The 20,862-nt window shown below is 33.1% G+C and overlaps 6 protein-coding genes across 20 annotated transcripts in view; 4 read left to right on the top strand and 2 right to left on the bottom strand.

Annotated features, from left to right (window-relative positions):
* The first annotated feature begins 69 nt into the window (after positions 1-69).
* Positions 70-2,738, top strand: LOC117230504 (glucose dehydrogenase [FAD, quinone]-like). The gene is made up of 11 exons (XM_033488056.1): positions 70-276; positions 438-637; positions 712-823; positions 891-1,025; positions 1,083-1,198; positions 1,271-1,438; positions 1,521-1,674; positions 1,747-1,907; positions 1,984-2,161; positions 2,235-2,439; positions 2,511-2,738. The coding sequence occupies exons 1-11, from the start codon at positions 123-125 to the stop codon at positions 2,701-2,703; spliced, it is 1,776 nt and encodes a 591-aa protein (XP_033343947.1). The 5' UTR covers positions 70-122; the 3' UTR covers positions 2,704-2,738.
* Positions 2,739-2,906: 168 nt separating this feature from the next.
* Positions 2,907-4,770, bottom strand: LOC117230506 (splicing regulator RBM11). Its single transcript, XM_033488058.1, has 2 exons — positions 4,596-4,770; positions 2,907-3,471 (listed from the first exon to the last, which is right to left on the bottom strand). The coding sequence occupies exons 1-2, from the start codon at positions 4,677-4,679 to the stop codon at positions 2,968-2,970; spliced, it is 588 nt and encodes a 195-aa protein (XP_033343949.1). The 5' UTR covers positions 4,680-4,770; the 3' UTR covers positions 2,907-2,967.
* A 117-nt stretch (positions 4,771-4,887) lies between these two features.
* On the top strand, positions 4,888-8,436 carry LOC117230503 (origin recognition complex subunit 1). Its single transcript, XM_033488054.1, has 5 exons — positions 4,888-7,010; positions 7,073-7,346; positions 7,424-7,689; positions 7,757-8,040; positions 8,122-8,436. The coding sequence occupies exons 1-5, from the start codon at positions 5,188-5,190 to the stop codon at positions 8,286-8,288; spliced, it is 2,814 nt and encodes a 937-aa protein (XP_033343945.1). The 5' UTR covers positions 4,888-5,187; the 3' UTR covers positions 8,289-8,436.
* Positions 8,437-8,534: 98 nt separating this feature from the next.
* LOC117230483 lies at positions 8,535-9,405 on the top strand. The gene is made up of 2 exons (XM_033488017.1): positions 8,535-8,921; positions 9,032-9,405. The coding sequence occupies exons 1-2, from the start codon at positions 8,681-8,683 to the stop codon at positions 9,379-9,381; spliced, it is 591 nt and encodes a 196-aa protein (XP_033343908.1). The 5' UTR covers positions 8,535-8,680; the 3' UTR covers positions 9,382-9,405.
* A 228-nt stretch (positions 9,406-9,633) lies between these two features.
* On the top strand, positions 9,634-11,062 carry LOC117230485 (guanine nucleotide exchange factor MSS4 homolog). The gene is made up of 2 exons (XM_033488020.1): positions 9,634-9,895; positions 10,164-11,062. Exons 1-2 carry the CDS (start codon positions 9,770-9,772, stop codon positions 10,395-10,397), a joined length of 360 nt encoding a protein of 119 aa, XP_033343911.1. The 5' UTR covers positions 9,634-9,769; the 3' UTR covers positions 10,398-11,062.
* Positions 11,063-16,808: 5,746 nt separating this feature from the next.
* LOC117230474 (glutamate-gated chloride channel) overlaps positions 16,809-20,862 on the bottom strand; it is an 86,434-nt gene continuing 82,380 nt past the window's right edge. For 9 of the 15 annotated variants that reach the window (XM_033487980.1, XM_033487981.1, XM_033487983.1 and 6 more), the window contains 2 exons: positions 17,930-18,055; positions 16,809-17,081 (listed from right to left, as the gene is read on the bottom strand). In XM_033487980.1, the coding sequence (XP_033343871.1) occupies positions 16,950-17,081; positions 17,930-18,055 (258 nt within the window). In that variant the 3' untranslated portion in view covers positions 16,809-16,949. The remainder of the gene's footprint in view (positions 17,082-17,929; positions 18,056-20,862) is intronic. The other 6 variants (XM_033487984.1, XM_033487986.1, XM_033487990.1 and 3 more) reach the window with 1 other exon arrangement.

Below are 20,862 nucleotides of genomic sequence, written 5' to 3'. Positions count from 1 at the left end.
TTATTGTGTTTTGTATATTTTTGCTTAACAATAATTTTGTTGCTTCATTCCCTCAAAAACTACTCATATCGAGAGAAAACATTCCAAATGTTCCCTAACCTCAATTTTTAAGCGTCATTATAATGTTCTTGTTTTTACACTTTATTATATTTACAATTACTAGTTTAAGTGTATTTATGTTCTCTAACTACCTCAATGTTATATATATTTTTGATATTTATAAACAGTGGTTCTTTAATGACATTCATGACTTTCAATTGTATGATTTTATTATTGGTAAGTAATGTATAAATATATAATATATATTTTTTGTATACGTTTTATACTAAACATTTATACTAAATATAATCATGTATATATGCATAAAATAAATTAAACGAAAATAAATCTGATCAAAATTGTATTGTACAAGTTAAAATTATAATTTTTAAATTCAGTTGGAGCTGGTACTGCAGGTGCAATTTTAACTAAAAGATTAGCAGAACATGGATATACAATATTATTACTTGAAGCTGGAGGAGTTGCACCACCTTTCTTAGATATTCCATTGTTAGCTCCTCTCATTCAAAACACTCCATATGATTGGCAATACATCACTGTACCACAACAGAATGCTTGCAAGGGTTTAAAGAACAATGTATACTATATAATTAATCATAATATGATATTAAATAAAATATATTATTAAGAATTTATAACAATTACTAATAGCAAAGCAAATGGCCAATGGGTAAAATCCTTGGTGGAACTAGTAGATTAAATTATATGCTCTATGTACGAGGACATCCTTTAGATTATAAGGATTGGTTTCCAGATTTTATTGGTAATTACCAATTTGTTGTTAGTATTTTGCATTTATTATTGTTATTATAGTTTGAAAATATTTTCAGAACCTATTAAAGGAAATGGTGGCCCAATGCATATAACTGATTTAGGATGGAACACTGGTCTTGCCGACATAATTTTAAAAGGATTGCAAGAATTACATCAAGACATTGGCAACATCAATGATAATTTAAAAACTGGTAATTATTAATAAAGAAGTAACAAAAATGTATGATTTTATCGTTTTATTGATTTAGGTTTCATGAAAACACAATTATCTATGGAAAATGGAAAACGGTGGAGTACAGACAAATTATTGTACAAATATCTAAAAACTAAATTGTCCATTATTACTCATGCTCATGTGGAAAAAGTATGTTTAGAATCAAATTTATAATCATTCTAAATTTGGAATTATCAGTATCAATTGTTTTATTGTTTTAAGGTATTAATGCAATCAAACAGAGCAATAGGAGTGCAGTTTATTGCATTAAATAAAACATTTAAAGCAATTTCAAAAAAAGGTGTTATTCTGTGTGCTGGTGCGATTGGTACTCCAAAATTATTAATGTTGTCTGGTATTGGGCCAAAAAAACACTTGGAGAATTTAAAAGTAAAATTTGTTTATTGAATATTGGTTTTTATATCTTTTCTCGTAATAATATATAATAAATAATAGGCTATGTTATTTTCAGATAAATGTCATTAATGATTTACCAGTTGGTCAACATTTAGTTGATCATGTGCTTACTGGAATTGATCTAATTATGCTTAATACAAGCATAGGTCTTAGTATGGCTAGTACTTTAAATCCGATGTCTGCATTAAATTACTTTTTTTTTGGAAAAGGTAAAATTTATTGAAAATTAAAAGTTTTCAATTGTTACTATTTATATTATATCTTTATGTGTTTTATGTTAGGACCTTGGACATTTTCAGGAGTTGAAGTTTTGGGAACATTTCATAGTTCTACTCAAAAAAATAAATCAGATATACCAGATTTACAAATAATGGTAATGCCACTTGGACTATCAAGAGATAATGGTGTTGTTTTAAAAGAAGCTATGGGAATTTCCGAAAAAGTATATTACATAAAAATCTACTATTATATAAATTTCTTATAGTACTGATTAATATAACTGAATATTGATTTTATAGGTATATAAAGAATACTTTGCTCCTAATTCATATAAAAACACAATAACAATTGCTCCAGTGTTATTACATCCAAAAAGCAAAGGAGAAATCAAATTGAGTAGTAATAACTCTCTTGACCCACCTTTAATTGATCCAAAATATTTGTCAAATAAAGATGATATTGCAACTCTTATAGATGGTATCATATTTGATTAATTACTGTTACATATATGCTATTTATAATAAGATTACACAGGTATTCAATTTTTCAGGGTTACAATTTGTAAAAAAACTTATTGAAACCAATGCAATGAAAAGTGTTGGTGCAACTATTTATAAAAAACATTACCCTGGTTGTGAAAATGAAATATTTGATAGCACAAAATATTGGGAATGTTACATACAACATTTAACTTTAACTTCATATCATCCTGCCGGTACATGTCGAATAGGTGATGTTGTTGATGAAATGTTTAAGTAAGTTATTCATTTCCCACATAAAATAATTCTTTACTTTATATAAACGTTATGTAAATTACTTTTTATAGGGTTTACGGTACAAAAAATTTATATGTAGTTGATGCATCTGTATTTCCGGTTTTACCAAGTGGTAATATTAATGCTGCAGTTACAATGATTGCCGAAAAAGCTGCACGTATAATTAAACATAATACAAAAGTTTACATGAGTCATACAGAATGTCATAAATTATATAATTATTACTATATACCTAATGATTAATATATGAGAAATATAATTCTTTTATTGAATACTAATTTTAATCTAATTTAAGTAAATAAAGCTAAATCATAAGAAGTACATTTTATACTGTTGTTTAACATTTAACATCAAGAAAATTCTACTATAAAGTGTATATTACATATTTTTTATTCCAGTAAATTAGACCTAAGATTGTAAAAAATTTTCCATCTTTTTTACAAGCAAATGAAATTTGTTATTATTTGTAAGTAATGAAAGTTATTTTTATGTGTATTTTATGAAATATTAATAAGTACGTCTGCTATTTTTATAACTGTGTTTGGAATAGTGATTGCTATTATGACTGTTACGATTTCTAGTAGAGCTATGGTCCATGTGATGATTACTATGTTTATGTTGATCTCTATGATAAGGATGTGTCCGTTGAGATCTTCTATCATTCTTATGAGAACAATTGTTTGTCTCTTTCATCTGCAAATCTGAGTTTAATATCATATTTGTTCCAAATGAATCTTCTTTTAAACGAGACATATCATTTCCTAAGATCATTTCTTGGCCTAACTGAAGCCAATTATTGAAATTTATAAAATTGTCCTGTGAGTAGTTTATTTGTGGTAATTCTACATTTTTCCGATGACTTATATTAAGAATACGATTAAATAGAGATGTACCATTGAATAGTTCTAAAGCATATAATACAGAATTAACGTGTTTATATGTTACAAATCCAAATGGTCTTTGTTTGCCATTACGATCTTTAGGAATAGTGACGTTTTGTACAGGGCCAGCCTATAAAATTGAAGAAAATACTTTTGTCAAAGATTAAATATAAAAATAGACTATGCAACATAATAGCTTCATCCATTTTTGCAGTTAGATAAACAATCAAAATATACAACGAAATTTCAAAATAATATTCTGGATCCATGCACTTGCTTGGTGTCATAACTCCATTGTCAGTGCAGTTGCATAAAAATGTCAAAAGAGAAAGCTGAATGATTCAAAGAATCTGTAGAAGTGCAATGGTGCATGTGCAATCAACAATTGTATTATTTTTCTAAATGGAAATGCATATTTTTTTTGTAGATAGATTCCTCTTGTCATTCTATGAAAAAAGTATTAGAATAATATAGTAGAAAACTGATTAGTTAAGATATTTTATATGTAATTTTGTAGCATATCATATGAAAAACAAGGAAAGACGTGACGCAATGCTTCTATTTTTTTTTTGTCTTACACGTGATAAATTTTGCAAAATTAAAATTAACCATTTGAGTCCTAAGGATCATTGAAAAAACAGGGTCAAAAAATGCCGAACAGAGCGACAGCGCTTGTCTTGATCGATTGCGAAGAGAAACAAACAGCACGATAGCGCTTGTCAGATTTGTTACTTTAAGAAATAGATCTATATTATTATATATGCGTACTATTAGTTTATAAATATTTCAAGCTTTGTTCAATAAAAATTATTGATAAGATAACAATAAAATACAAAATATCGTTAGTCGTCTGTAGCGTTCAAATGTACTGGGACTTTTTAACACAAAATCTAAACAACGCGATCGCGCTGTTTGGGACACAAACGGTTAACATATCTAGATAATTAATCATTTTTCCTCCATTGTATTTCAATACTTTTTAACGTAGAATGACGAGAGGAATCTTACGGATGTAACCATTCATCTGACTCTGAGATCTTACTGTAACTGTACTTGTAACAGAGTTATAATATGAAATAGTTGCGTGAAACACTCTATATATAATTTAGACTAATTACGTCGTCACGTAGTATCAAATCACATACTTAAAAGTGTACGAGAAGTTAATATAAAACTATTGCAAATAACCTAGAAATTTGTTGTTATTTACTAAAATATCAAATATTATTGGGAAATGTCTTCTGAATTACAAACCTGTAAAAATAATTCGTATAGAATTTCTTCCGTTACTTTATCGCTTAAATTTCCGCACCAAAGAGTTTTCATATCTTCACTCATATTACTATAATAAGGTAGAAATTGATTAATTAAAATTTATTAAAATTACAAAAATAATTTCAACGATATGTTACGCAATATGGTGATCGTGTTCTAGTTATAATTCCTATATTTAGCACTATAGAGGGAGTTAATGTATAAACAATATCAACTATGCGAGGTCAATTCATTTAGACTACTTTATCTATGGTCATGGTTAAAAGGATAAAATTGGCGGTACATATGTACTTGCAAGTATTATTATAAGAGTGTTTTGTAAAGTAGTGTTTCTGTATCGTTTTCATCCTAACTAAAACAATAAATGCTACGAAGTTATATTTACGTAAAACAAAGTAGGAGTATATTTACTTTATGAAAATATATAGAAAAATGTATAACGTAAGCAGAATTATTTTGTCTTGATACTTTATGTTCGATTAAGTATGTAAACAAAATATATTAGAGACGTTACAATTAGTAAAATACAACTTGTTAAAAAAAAATTAAAAGATCGAAGTAAAAAGTTAAAATGTCTATGAGATTAAATAAATGTTCAGATCATGAGATAACAATCATTCTCGATACAGAATCAAATTCGGATAAAGAACAAGAATCATGTGGTGATATTACAGCAGCTAAGATACAAAAAAGGAGAAAAAATGTTGTAGATATATCTCCAGACACAAAAAATGTTCTAAATATATCTTCAGAATCAGAAAATGTATTTCAAAAGTTTAAGTATACGTTGCCAAAAAATAACATCTTACAGAAAGATCAAGTTTCTCTTAAAATTAAGCTTAGGAGATCTACAGAAAAGAGTTTATATAAAATTGATACAGATTCTGAATGTGAAAATTCTATTCGTAAATCTCGCAGCCGACTTCAAAGACAAAAGAAAAAATGTTATCCAGAAGTAGAGAATAAAAGATCATATATTGACAACAAAGATAATTCTATAAAAAATAAGGCAAATGATGATAGCAAATTGATACCAGGAGAAATTGATGGTGATGTATCGAGGAAAGGTAGAAATAGAAGACCACCTTTAAGACTTTCTTATTACCAGTGTGATACAATACGTAGAATAAATTCCCCATCTTTAAGGGATAGAAAAGCCATTAATTATAATGAGGATAAGTTATTTATAAACTCTATTGTGTCTAATATGAAGAATAACAAAAAATTATTAAACCAGCAAAAAAAAGAAACTCCAAACAGTTCTATTGACAAACAGAATTTAGAAGTTAAACCTGTATATTCAAATACAAGAAATAATAAAAGAAATCGTATTCTATCTAAAAAAGATGAAGAAAATGATAGTAGTACAGATTCTAAAATATCCAAAGCAAAATTATTAAAAAAATCCAAGAGTAGAAACGATAAGTTGGATCATGCTTCAACAAAAGATGAAGAAGATGTTAGTGATACAGATTCTAAAATATCCAGAGCAAAGTCATTAAAAAAATCCAATAAATCTGAGAATAGGAATGATAAGTTGGTTCATGCTTCAACAAAAGATGAGGAAGATATTAGTGATACAGATTCTAAAATATCCAGAGCAAAGTCATTAAAAAAATCCAATAAATCTGAGAATAGAAATGATAAGTTGGATCATGCTTCAACAAAAGATGAGGAAGATGTTAGTGATACAGATTCTAAAATATCCAGAGCAAAGTCATTAAAAAAATCCAATAAATCTGAGAGTAGAAGCGATAGGTTGGATCATGCTTTAAAAATACATGAAACAACAAAGAAACAAGACTCATCAACATCTATAAATAGTACACCTGTTAAATTAGTTAAACAAAAAAGAGTAATTTATGAAAATACACCAAAACAGATTCAACCTGTTGGTAACAATGACAGTAGTACTGAGGGAGAATGTTTAGCCGATGCATATAAACGTATTAAAATTTCATCAGCGGTTAAAAATTCTGCTAATTCTATTAACTCTACACCAGTTAAAGTAAATAAGCGAAAAGGAGTAATAAATAATAAGAATAACAATGATGCAGAGGATGAATATTTGTCTGATATGTATAAACATATTAAAATTTCATCTGCAAAGAAAAATATCTTAACTCCACAAACAAAAAATAATATGCAGAATAGCATAGAGTCATGTCTAGAAAAAACTCATTTGAGCACTCCAAAATCTCGTCCAAAATATAATAATTTAACACCATCATTGATAAAAAGAAAAAGTGCTCTATTAAAACCAAGTACACCATTACAGGAAGCTAGATCTAGATTACATGTTAGTGCTGTACCAAAATCCTTACCTTGTAGGGAAGAAGAATTCAATAATATTTTTACATTTCTTAGAGGAAAGTTAGAAGATAAAAGTGGAGGGTATGCTGAAAAAATTGTTTCTTAAAAAATTAAATTACATACTAACTTTGAGAAATTTGCAGATGTATATATATAAGTGGAGTACCAGGGACAGGTAAAACTGCAACTGTAAATGAAGCTGTTAGATGTCTGCAAAAGTTGATAGTTAAAGGTCAGTTGGATGATTTTGACTATGTTGCAATTAATGGGATGAAACTAACAGAACCAAGACAAGCTTATGTGCAAATTCTAAAACAGCTGAATGGTAGAACAGCTACATGGGAGCAATCATACCATGCACTTGAAAAAAGATTTCATAGTGGTACTTCTAAAATGACATTGCTTCTTGTAGATGAAGTATGATTTCCTTTAAATGTTATACATTATTTATAGGTATTATGGATATTTATTGCTAATATATATCACTCTTGTAGCTCGACTTGTTGTGTACAAAACGTCAGGATGTTGTATACAATTTATTAGATTGGCCAACAAAATCAACAGCACAGTTAGTTGTTATCACTATAGCAAATACTATGGATTTACCTGAGAGAGTTTTGATGGGTCGGGTTACATCGCGTTTAGGTCTAACACGATTGACTTTTCAACCTTATAATTTCAAACAACTACAGGAAATAGTCACGTCTCGACTTAAGGACTATGATGGTTTTAGAAGCGAAGCTGTACAGCTAGTTGCAAGGTATCACAATACTTATATTGTGGTATCATACTTATATTGTTATTGCTTATCAAATATTTTATTTTAGGAAAGTTTCTGCTGTATCTGGAGATGCTAGACGCGCTCTGGATATATGTCGTCGTGCTATGGAAATCGCGGAATTGCGAAATGCCGAAACGATATCTCTTCAAGATGTATCGGAAGCTGTATCCGAAATGATTGCCTCGGCAAAAGTTCAGGCTATAAAACACTGTTCAAAAGTGGAAAAAATATTTTTGCTTGCTGTATCTGCAGAAGTCACGCGAACTTCGATCGAAGAAGTATATTTTAAAAATGCATATAGACAAGTTGAGTCACTGTGCTCTTTTGACGGTTCGTTTGTTTAATGTGAGATACTAGCTAATATTTGAAAACATTATAAGTTTATTTATTGTTTACTCAATTGTGTTACAGGTATTGAAGTACCTACCATAACGGAAATACTTGCTGTATGCGCAAGATTGGGTTCCAATAGATTGTTAATATGCGAACACTCGAAAAATGACATACATCAAAAGATTTTATTGAACGTTTCTACGGATGATATTCACTATGCAACACAGGAATTAGATTTAAATTGAAAATAGACTATAATTTTTTTAATAGATGCATGTATGTCGCGCGCGCGTGCGTGTGCTTTGGATAATATGTGCTTCCTAAAAAATGCCTTAGTATATAAAGTAATCTATCAAATTTTTAATTTTTTACTCTATTGCAACTAACATTTATGAATTTTTGTAATATAAATTATTATATTATATTATTTATTAACGAATTAAATTTTATGTCTAAAATACATTAAATAGTAATTTAGTAATTATTATCCCTATTAACGATATATATACGGAAATCTATTAATATACATTAGCGAATTACGTAATTTAGGAATCTCATCTACAAATTTGACTGACTATTAGTAAATAACGAAGATCTAATACATTCTGAATATAAGCAGTGTTTATATAATAAAATCATGGTTAACGAGAACATTGAAGAACAAATTTTAATGTTCCACAGTGAACAAAAGTGGTCGGATATTGCTAATTTAAATTGCACTTTGACTAAATTAGATAAAAGCAGATTATTTTGGGTTTTACCAACTATTAATGATTTACATTGGATAAAAAAAATAATTGATAAACACGAAGTGGTTTGTCTAGCAAGCATAGGATGTGGTTGTGGTTTATTAGAATGGTTGTTTGAAAAATATTCTGGTAAGATATTCGTAAGGTATATTTATAATTTCTAACTGTTAAAAAAATTTAAGTGTTATTCTTGATCAATCTTCGAAATAAAATTTCGCATCTTTAATTACTTTTTTAAGGTTTAAACGTGACCGGTGTAGAAGTAAATCGCTCATGGTGGTGTAGTAAATATTCACCGCCCTTATTTTTAAAAAATATTGTTTTCATTGGCGAAAATAATAAAAACAATTTTTTTCTATCGGACAAATATGCTCTTTTATTTTGTTATTTTAATAACTCATCGGCATTTTGTGATTATATCGAAAATTATAAAGGGAATCTTATTTTTGTCATTGGACCAAAATCAAATGAAAATCGTTGGACGGATCCAATGCCATTTGATGAAAAGTTTAATGAATATGGTTGGAAATTAATAGGTGCGAAAGAAATGGATCGAACAAACGATTATATTACAGTATATAACAAATAACTAAATCTTATATAAAAATAAACTTTTAAAAGACACGCTGATGTGAGTACTTATAAAAAAAGACAAATGTTTTATTTTAAATGGTTTGTAAAAGCTTTTAGGATATTTACATATAATATTTTTATAAAATTCAATAAGTTAGGAGAAATTTAAAATATTTTCGAAGAAGATTAGAACAGATAAGAAATAAATTTGACGTATTGCTTTGAAGCTATCTTCGATAAGACAAAATTTAATTGTTCGATTATCGAAATGTCATCGATTATTTCTGACTATGATATTAGACTCTAGTCAGACTAGTACATTTTGTTTCAAGTGTCAACATTATTAATGTCAAATAGTTGTGTGACTAATATTTATAAATATCAAACGTCTAAAATATAGAAATATGTCTACGAATAAGGATATCAGCACATTGAAGGATGAAGATGAAAAGAACAAGGCGAAAGTTTATTGCACATTTTGCCCGTCTAAAATGCTTAATGCTGGTGCAGCTCGGCTAGTTAATATTGAGGTGAATCATTTGCTTTTTTTTTAACAGGAAGCATTAGTAAAAAAGATAAATTACATAGAATTTCAATATTCGTCAAAATTTCATTAAGCGTTGTATGTTGTGTTAAGTCGCTTAGATATATCTGTATTTGTTACGGACCTAACCTAAAAGTCTGTATAGTTTGTAGTTTATTTTTTTGGTTAATGTTGTGCTGTTATACAAACATGAAACACAATAGAGTAGAAAAATGTTTAGTAGTTGCGCTAAGATGTGTCATATAATATTTTAGTTTAATCTACCCTATATACATCGTAAGGGAGAAGGTGAAGCTGATCAACAGGAACTGATAACAAACTATTGGTTGGTGGAGGATATGTATACATTTGAAAATATTGGTGTTTCGCATACAGTAGACAACGTAAAGTATTTAGCATGTGCAGATTGTGAAAGGGGTCCAGTGGGTTGGCACGATTTATCTACAAAGAAATCATACATTGCGCTAAGTAGAGTTAAGCACGAATGATTTATATTGAATAAAGTTATTTTTTAATTTTATATAAAACGTGTGGCCAGATCTTTTATCCCAAAACTATACGTTACACCATGAAATAGAAAGAAGGAGGATCTTAAAAGTTTGGAGGAAGTCAGTTTTTAAAAAGAACCACGTTACTATTTAAGTTGATAATTTAATACTTAATCACGTACGTTACAAACACAGCCGATAAATCAGATAATCAATCGTCGTTACGATATAATAATTAATAAATTACGCTTACGATTAGAAACGATTTATTAATGCACTTATTAAGTGTGCATTCGCGATTTTATCATAATAACGAATTGATGTTTTATATCATTGCAACCGTTTGGTCGCAATAATGATTATTCATTGTGCATATTGGCATAATTATTTTATGTAATGCGTTGGTAATGCGTGAGTAAAGTCTACGTGTACGCATTTGTTATGTGTATTTGTATATGCATGTAAATCATTATTTCCCTTAAAAAATAATCACGATAACTTGAATTTTGCACTTTTGATGTATTTAAGAAAATGTAAATAGGAAACGAATTTTCATTCATTATTCATTGTACATTGTAATCTTTTTACGACAAAGAAGAGACGCTTATATATATGAACTGTTTCTATAATTAATCAATTTTTTTTTTCTTGATTTTTTCTCATAATTATCGCAAAGAAAAAAGATGTTGCGTGTTTGTAAAGCCTTTTGAAAAGATTCGCTTATAATTAATTCATTTATGTATTTATTTATTTCTCCTCCCTCTAGTCGCGTTATATTTGCGTGAAATGCTGCAAAAATAGTCGTGCATACGTTTCGCCTTGTAAACAACAAAGCTTTCTTTTATTTCTTTCTTGTCTATTTCTTGCTTCATTCTGTCTTTATTATCGCGCGCGAGTTTCATTCAAGTTGAACGTGCATAATATGTAATCGTGAACTAGTAATCGATTTACGGTAATTATTAATAACGATCGCAACGGTGAACATTAATTATCATATATAATCACGCGATGTGGCAACGATGATAAAATTCCTCGGTACGATGAATAAAATAGTGACGAATAACGATAAAACCTAACGATATAAGGACATTCATAGAATAGTTGAGCTTGTAATAAATGATAAAATATCGATAAACAGTAACGGCGAAAAGTATTGGATTCAACGATGCGGTTATTAATCCTACGCTAAGAGAACTTTTTTTTTCGAAAATTGCATATACATAATACTCGAATGTATCGATCTGTAATATAGTAACACTGATAAGGCTCATCTAATACGGTTTCCTCGTCTTTCAGAACTTGATCACCGTTTCTCCTACTGCTTCACATCTTTTCGTACACGTGAGACGTGCACATTTTTTTTAAACATAGTACAATACATATTCTAATATGCAAAATCAATCGATAAGCGATCACCGATATCGTGTATCGAAATATCTATATCTTACTTTCGCGTTACATAAAATCCGTGATCTTTGTCCATGCCTTCGATAGATGCAGTGGAAAAGGTACAAAAATAAGAATAGAATCGGATAGACTAGAAAATCGAACAAATATACACGTGGACATTTATGCTATCATAAAAGTCCGATAGTAATCGCTGTTCTTCACTCTTTGTCTTTGTTTGTTTTAACCCTTTTGAGACTGCGCGTGTAATTCCTTCTTTAAAACTAAAGGCAATAATATAACAGTACAGATTACAATTACAGTCAAGTTTGAAAAAACATAATATAATAATAATTTTCAAAATGAGATGCGTAGTTGCGTTCATGATGTTCCAATAAGTTTCAATGGCATCAGAAAAGTTAGAGCAACTCAACAATCTTCCTAAAAGTTATTTGTAATTTGTAAACTAGAATAACTTTCGGTCAACTGACTATCATTAGCCAACCGTTCGTCTCGTAAGGGTTAAAAAAATTGCTCGTCATTCTCATTTATTCACCATTCTACTGTACGATCTTCCAGTTCGTCGTTGCCTAAAAAATCAGTTCAACTAACTGTAACTTTCTACCTTGACTAATATTTAATTTCTCATGGATCAATGTGTTTCGATTTGGCTAGTCACAAAGCGCTTGCATTATCGTTTACGTTTACGAGAACGCAGATCAAAATGAATCTATTAGACAGACTTTCGACGATATAGTAATGGCTATACATTAAAAATCGGGTAGAACGCGTCGGTGAAAGCTGCCTAAACTGCGTCGATTGGTGTTTAGAGAATTAATCTCGTGAAATTTGTCGACCACGACGACGAAGCTCAAAATGTATTCGACGATGATTCATCCTTCGTCTCGTGCTTTCACCTGTATAACAAGATTTTCTACACTGTTTGAACCTGCATTATCGACTGATAGTAATTATACGTACGAACGAGCTTTCAGTTGATTTCATTGTCGAACAGAATACGCAAATAAATTATAAACACATTTTGACAAAATAAATAAACTTTCCGCAGAAAATAGACTCGTCTAATCACTCAAATTTTTGCAAGTTGCAACTTAACGTTGTAAATTTGTGAAAAAGAATTCTATTATCTACAATTTTTGCAACTTATCGAATTACTAACGTTACTGGTCGGTAAATTATTTTGCCAGGACGTGCAGGTGTCTTTAATACTTGTCAACGAGGGTGAAGATATAGTTCGACGAAAATAGAATCGCCGAACGAATCGATGCGTAACGAAGGATGAATCCGATGCTATGCGGTCTCGTAGGAGGCATTGCACAAGTGCAGCTAATTATATACGACGCTAATGATTTAGGATTACGTGTTTTGGTCCGTGGAGTATTATAAACATTAACGACATTAATTAATTAATTAATTTATCAACGCATCCTATCATCTAAACGACTGCTTGTTCACTCACGGCAGATGACAACGCGTATGAAACAGCGATAGGTAGTCAACGATCATCCTTTTTTCATCGACTCGTCGTCAACCTCGGCAAAATTTTCCAACATGCATCTTTGTCTCTTTATTTTATATTCCTCGTCTTTTGTTTGTATCTTTCGGATAAGAAAAGGAGAAAAAAAGAAAAAAAAGAATTTCACCGAGTTTGGACTGAGCGATACTTTCGTCCCCCGACAAAATATAATTTCCAACTAGATGAATCGAATCGTTCGTTTCTTGATCGGCAAATTCGGCCTCTACGCAATATTCGTTGTGTCGATTACTCTTATGTGTCGAATACTCTTAAGTCGGCGCCATAATAATAAGAGAAGCTTATTTTCAATTGTTTTTACGATGCCCGTAGACACTTGTAACGTTAACACCTACGATCCTAATTATCGGTAATTGTAATAAATATAGCGATACGGTACAATTACATCGTTCGCATAGTGTCGCTATAAAGTGTCACGTATTACTGGAAAAAAAGCAGCTGTCTCCTCGAACTTTTATTAAACGAACGAACGCCGTTGTCAAACGCCGTACTCGCGTGTACATCGTGATACTTGGCTACGAACGGTCAATCGTAATGTAAAAGATGAAAATCAAAGTCGAGGACAAGGTGAGATGGCGGGTTTGCGATCGATATAATTATACAGAATTGATTTTTGATTATTCTAAACACGTAATACGTAATACGTTCTCCTCCTTTCTCTTTTCTTTTTTTTTTTTCTTTCATTGTTTTCCGTGCAACTTTTCTACACGATTGAGCTTGGTGAAATCGTTAAATTTCTTCTTCCTCTTAATCCTTCGCTCGAAGAAAACTTTCTTTTAACGATCGGCTCGCGATTACCTGGAACACGCGAACGACCGCGTACTCGACTAAACTCTGTGAAAGCACGATAGGTGATGGAATACTTTGGTCTGCGGTTAATATTGCTGAAGAATCAAGTGGCACGTACGATTCGAAATCGGTTTGACGATTTTTCGTTTTCGATGTTTTCCCCGGCCACGTTTCTCTCGTATAATCTCACCGAAACTTCGTAATAAGAATAACGCTTACAAATAGCGGTAACGATATAGTAGCACGATAGTAGCGGTATTTAATAATAGTAATAGTTATTCTTTTAATGATAACAATAGTAATAGTAGCGTGGCAATAGTAATAATAATGACGTTGATGGCGATGGCGATGACAAGGATGACGATGATCATGGTGACGATTGATAATAATAAGAACAATAACAGTAATAATAGTAATTGTATATCTAAAGATGCGCAGATTACTCGAAGAAACATCGAATGTTAACTCTGGAATTATATTCTAAAAATTTCTTTCAGCCGCCTCGCTGTTTCTTCCACTGAAGTTCATCGTTTCAAAAAGTATCGAGCGGCGTACTTGACTTTTGTTACTCTTTCTACGTTCTTCCTAAATTGTATGTTTCGCGGGCAAAGCATCAGCGTCGCTCGAGCATCGAATATGGGCACTTCGTTAAATCTAAGCTAATCGCAAGCTTTACCCGTATTAAGTTAATTCCTCCCTGTGTGTGTTATCGTTTTGTCGTTAATATGATCATCATCTATCATCATCGATCAAGTTTTGTTCGTACATTCGAATTTCGTTTAGAACGAAGAGAAATTAAAAGGAAATTCGCAAGATTAATTTGTTCGTGGAATTCAATGGGTCAATTCGAATCTGTTCTTTTCTACGTCAAACGAGTCGAAGGTCTCGTAACGAAAACTACCCTATTCGTGTTTGTCGTTTTTCAAGAAAGCAAAATAGTACTCTTCGATGCGCAGGCTAAATATGTTATACGTGTTTAATTAGAATTAAAACAGTATGACAAAAATAGATAAGTAAACGTTAATGTTACCAAAAACACTTTTAGCAATTACAAAACCAACAAATCCGATAACAGTCGTCGTGACTGGTTTGATAGTCCTATTGTAACGTTCATTTCTCTTTAATATATCCCAATTTAATTAAACGAAATACTCATCACGTTATATAATCTCTACAAGTGTATCTTCGATCGTATCACAGAGGAATTATACTAAATTAAATCACGAAGTTCTTGACCTCGTAACAACAATTTTTAAAGAACCGATTCGACGATAAAGCAAGACATGTATAGTTAATTTTACAATACCGATTCTACTTAATTCGTGGTCAGGATAACTTCTGGCTATTAGAATGCACTCGTTATTACCTGAAGGTTTGAAAAATTCGACGGGACTCGTTTTTGTTACGACCTACCTCATCGATTCGCTTCGCTTTCCTTGAACTGCACTGATCGTACAGGTAGAATATAAATCGTAAAAGCTATTTATGCGAATGCTACCCTGAATGATTGAGAGAAGGATACATATCGTATTATAAGTATACGTATGTACCTACAGTGAAAAGCTTCGATGAAACGACGATTGATTAACTATATTTATGTGTGTATGTGTAGTGTGTGTATATGTGTGTGCGTGTGTGTGCGTGTCTGTGTGTGTGCATGCGCATGTTTGTATGTGTGTCTGTATATATATATATATCATATATGTATATATATTTTTTTTCTTTTTGTACAACGGAATTGTATGCTTCGCAGCCCTGCTCCCTCGATTGAAAGCGAACGTCTTTTTTTAAAGGTCTACGAATATAGAGCTAACTTGCGATCACGTTGATTTTTGCCACGGTATCGTAATCACGATAAAGTACAGAAAAAAGGTCGATATTTAAGTAAAAGGCGAATCACGAGTTAGCGATTTCATGGACGACACTTACATCGACCTTACCTATTTATAGTGAGATTACAAGTAATAACATTCCTTAATTAAGTAAATTTGATTTCTTTTTTTTCCTTTTTAGCTAGTTTTCAGAAGCATTCTCGAATTAGCGACATCACTATATCCGATAGTAGAAGAAAGATTTTTAAAGAGTGTGTCCGCGTTTTCGTTCTACCTCTCGCTCTCTCTCTCTCTCGCTCTCTCTCTCTCTCTCTCTCCCTCTCTTTCTCTCCCTCCCTTTCATTCGCTTCTTTCTCGCTCTCGTACCCTATTTCTCTTCGTATGTATGCCCTTCGTCGACTATTCACCGGACCCAAGCTTGCTTTTCGCTTTTTCGATAAAGAGTGCTTTTAAGAATTATCACATGTGAGAAAAGATGAGGAAGAGGCGAATCCACCAATTTCTCTTGCTCTCCCCGTTTCTTCGCCCTTCGAAGCCAAAGAAAAGACAGCCTAAGACTTCGGCACGATCTTCGCTCGATCACGCGCCGATCGATACCGTTTCGTACGTCATATCGTTAGTAAGTACATTTTTGTTTTCCACGGAATACCACCTACGTATAGACGCGATCATTTCTGGTTTCATGCATCGACATCGAAACACACTTTCTCGCGAATCCTTTCTCCGACGATGTTTCGTTTCCTCGAGCGGCGGAGAGATCGCCGAACACTTTCTTCGACCGTCCAGTTTATCCGACGAGTTCGTCCCTTCCGATTTCGATACACACTTTCCAGATGACCTACGCGTCACGTGTCTGCTCCCCTTTGGTTCTCTAGCTTCGACGCTTCTCTTCGACAATTGAAATTCGACTTGAGATAGAGCCACGCCGAGTGACGCGGCCTCCGATGATCAACGGTGGAATTCTTCTGGACTGTTGCCTCTGGTGTTGGTCTACGAGGTGCCTTTGTAGTGGATGAAGAAAAAGGTGAGGAACATGAAATAGGCGACCGGAAAAGTGATTCTTGCTATCACGTCGATCGTCTTTGCCACTCTTATCGGATGCGGTGGTTCCTTTTTTCTTAGCTGAAACAAAAGGATCGTTAGCGATAGGTGTTTCCGGTGCAGAAGAGGAAACGTGAAACGAAAACACGCGGAATGGATCTGCTCGCGTATGCAGAGTGTCTCGAAAACTTTCGAAGAATGTACCAAATTTTGTAATAAGTTCGTTCGCCTTTTGGTGTTACATCTTGACAAATATTAACCAGTCAGCTGTTGCGACCTCTTTGCAAAGTGTGTACCTAAACTGTGTCGCAAAAATTAAGCGACGACGAGTATACTCGTCAAGCACAGCGCATGTGTGACTGTTATAATATAGAATTAAATTGTAGTGAAATGATTGTTCTATTTTTTAATTTTGCTACTGACAGCGCTCGTCGTATCACGAAATATTGCCATTTCTTCGTGACGAGTATACTCGTCAAGCACAGCGCATGTGTGGCTGTTATAATATAGAATTAAATTGTGAAATGATTATTTTACTTTTCAATTTTGCTACTGACAGCGCTCGTCGTATCACGAAATATTGCCATTTCTTCGTGACGAGTATACTCGTCAAGCACAGCGCATGTGTGGCTGTTATAATATAGAATTAAATTGTAGTGAAATGATTGTTCTATTTTTTAATTTTGCTGCTGACAGCGCTCGTCGTATCACGAAATATTGCCATTTCTTCGTGACGAGTATACTCGTCAAGCACAGCGCAGTTATTACGAGCCTTTTTGCTTATTTAACGAATATACCACGTGCTCCTGGAGTCGAATATAACATACTGGCACACTCTGCATACTTAGAGGATAGGAAATATCGATTGTCGAAATGAGGAAATGGGGTATTTCGAAGTTACACAACGGTAGTACAGTTAATTAACATACCTCGGCTGTGCATCCATTGGTGGTCGTGTGCGTGCAAGGGTTGGGTCCACAATTGGTGCAGGTTACGATCTCGTTCGGTCCTGTCGTAGCTCCGGTCGGTGGACCGCCCTCTCGCTTCTTTTTACCCTGCGACAGGGTCTCCGTAGAAGAAACTTATATTCTCACGATCTTTCGTGTAAACAACGATCCATCCTTCGACCAATTTTTCTATTCCTCTCCTTTTTCCGTTATTCTATCTCCTTTTCTTTTTCTTTCGTTTCGTTTCGTTTCGTTTCGCTTCGTTCGTCACAGCAAAGATGACCGATATGTCGACGACGATTACGACTCATTGTTTAAACAACGGGAAGAAGAGAAACCAGTTGCCGTCCAGAATATAATATAAATCAGATATAAATATAAGTGGATTTAACGGATGAACAAGCTCATTTTCATTGCGAGATCAACGCAAAAGAAATTAATTGCGAAATAATAAGAATTGGAGCAGAATCGCTATTTTAGTCGCATCGTCTTAGGGAAAATTTCGTTAGACGGCCAGCTTTGTTCAGCTTCTATCGATAATCGATCGTTCGAGACGACAAGCACGAGTAAGTTAAGCGTGACGAAGGCTTTGATCAAGATGAACAAGCTTGCACGTAAAGGCGTGAGAAATTTCGAAAGTCTGGCGCGGCACAGACACATCGGCCACCGTCGCTTCTCGTTCGAATCATCGCATCGATTACCAAACTGATACTCTACTCGCGCAACGAAACGTCCTTCTTATCGCAAAGCAATCCGATAGTTGGAATGCGTGTTGAGATTAATCGAAAGAAAAGCTCGTACACGTTGCCCCTTGTACAAATAGAGCGGGAACAACGTTTGTTAGAAAATAAAAGCGAGAAAATTATCATACGTACGATAAACACCTATGGACTGCGAGTTGAATCGGATTCGATCGAACTCTTTCTATATTAAGTGGGTTGTATTATAATAAATCGATACTTTTTTTCTTGCCAACTGTTTTCACTATAAAAAGCAAGCGAGTACCACCACCGAGGCACGCGAGAAATCGTCTCCATCGCAAAGTCACCGTTTCGAGCGAAAACGAACTCTCGACGTACGACTTTCCACACGTCTCGTGTTTTTGATCGAAAAGCGAATCGTTGTTTTCTCTTAACGGTACATCTTGTACGTATATGGATCAATACTTTCGTGCCTCTGCGTATAACTTACGAGTTACATGCCGTATAACATCTACGTATTACACTGTCGCACATCGGACTCGAACTTTTTTTCCACCTTTCTACATTATCTTTCTTATTAATTATTATCTTTTTACTTCTTCTCTATCTGTTTTCTTTTTTCGTTTCTTTTCTTTCTTTTGACAATAAAGTATCTCGATTCCGATGTGAACAACACTCTCTCTTGTAACAACTGTACATATCTAAATCGTTTCGACGATATCTTTTCTCGAGCACAGGTTCTCCGCACGATGAATCGTCAAAGAATTTAACCAAGAATTCCCTTCGCGACTTTCGCGCAGTTTAATGTCTCTCTTCGTTTGCTCTTTACTTTTCTTTCGTTAATTCGTTTCAGCGAATTCTTGTCATTAAACTGGGCGAACGCTACAGCGGATCTCTGTACCGGACAGTTGCGTTTGAGAAAGGTATTTTATGTCAAGCTTATGCTACATGTCAAGCTTCAATCGGGTTAAGTTCAATGGCAAAAAGCGATTGTTCACGTCACAATCATATTATTAATAATATATATATATTAGAAAAAAATAATAATAATAATAATATACGGCTGATCATGGTTCAATGTCGATCACGGTTAAAAGGAAAGAAAGGTAATGTCGAATAAATAGCAGAGAAATGGTTATGACTCGTCGTTTCGCGTTATTCTTTCATCTTTCTTTCTTTTCAATTACGCGTCGTTCCGATCGTCGTGTCTTTACCACGTGGTTGATTCTGCCAGCGAATATATATATATACTTTCGGTATAATGAAAGGGTTTCGGGAAGAGAATGATGAGCCTATTGATAATAGAGGCTAACTATTATTTCATAGTCTGATCGGTTCCTTTCTTATCTTTGCTACGTGACATTTCGATGAGTTTCTTCACTAAAAAGAAAAAAAAAGGAAGATATTCAAGTGCGACTAAATTTGTTTCGTTCGTTGTCTTTGTTTCGTCGAGTTCTGATGAAAAGTTACGGCCGTTGGTTCGTCAGATGGTAAATATGTTTGTTCGGTTGATGAATGATTTTGCAACGTCGAAGCGATCGAGAAAAATCGTACTTGTTTCCACGTTTTCTAGATTTCTTTTCTTTTCTTTTTCTTCTTTTTCTTTTTTTTTTTTTTTTTTCTTTTTTTAGCCTATTTCGTCGAGGTGCAGTCTCGACGAATAGATACGATCGAATCGTTTCTTGGAAAAGCACCGCTCGCAAATCAAAGGATACAAGCGTATCGTGAAAACTCTGTCGCTACTAATCTAAACTTTCTGCCAAATCAACTCTTTACTCAAGCAAAAGCTTTACGCAGGGAACGTTGAAACTCGTAACGCGTCTAACGTTCTCCGAGTTCTTTTTGGCCCTTCGATCTGCAAGCGATTCGGTGAATGTTCGACTCGAGTAATCGCTTTCACCGGATTACTTTCGCGCTCCGTTTCACCGAGCAAACGCGGGACGAGCGATCAAGCGACATCGAAACGTACAGAGGATGGAGCGGTATTACACGCGGGAAGCTTCGTTTCGAACAAGCGCAACGTTAGAAGAAGAAGCGTTAATTGCCCCGACAGTATGCAATATATATATATATATATAGATATCGTGAATTAATCGATAGTTGGTCGAAACTCACGGAAGACAGAGGAGCTTTCAAGATCTTGTTACGCGGTGGTAACCGGTACGCGCGATTTTCTTTAAAAAAACGGAACTCAAGAGTCGTAGTTTCGACAAG

The sequence above is a fragment of the Bombus vosnesenskii genome, unplaced genomic scaffold (genome assembly GCF_011952255.1).
Source record: "Bombus vosnesenskii isolate JDL3184/JDL3185 unplaced genomic scaffold, Bvos_JDL3184-5_v1.1 scf7180000013267, whole genome shotgun sequence".
Classification (NCBI taxonomy): domain Eukaryota; kingdom Metazoa; phylum Arthropoda; class Insecta; order Hymenoptera; family Apidae; genus Bombus; species Bombus vosnesenskii.
The sequence above is the reverse complement of the archived record's forward strand: the minus strand, read 5'-3'. Positions and strand labels throughout refer to the sequence as shown.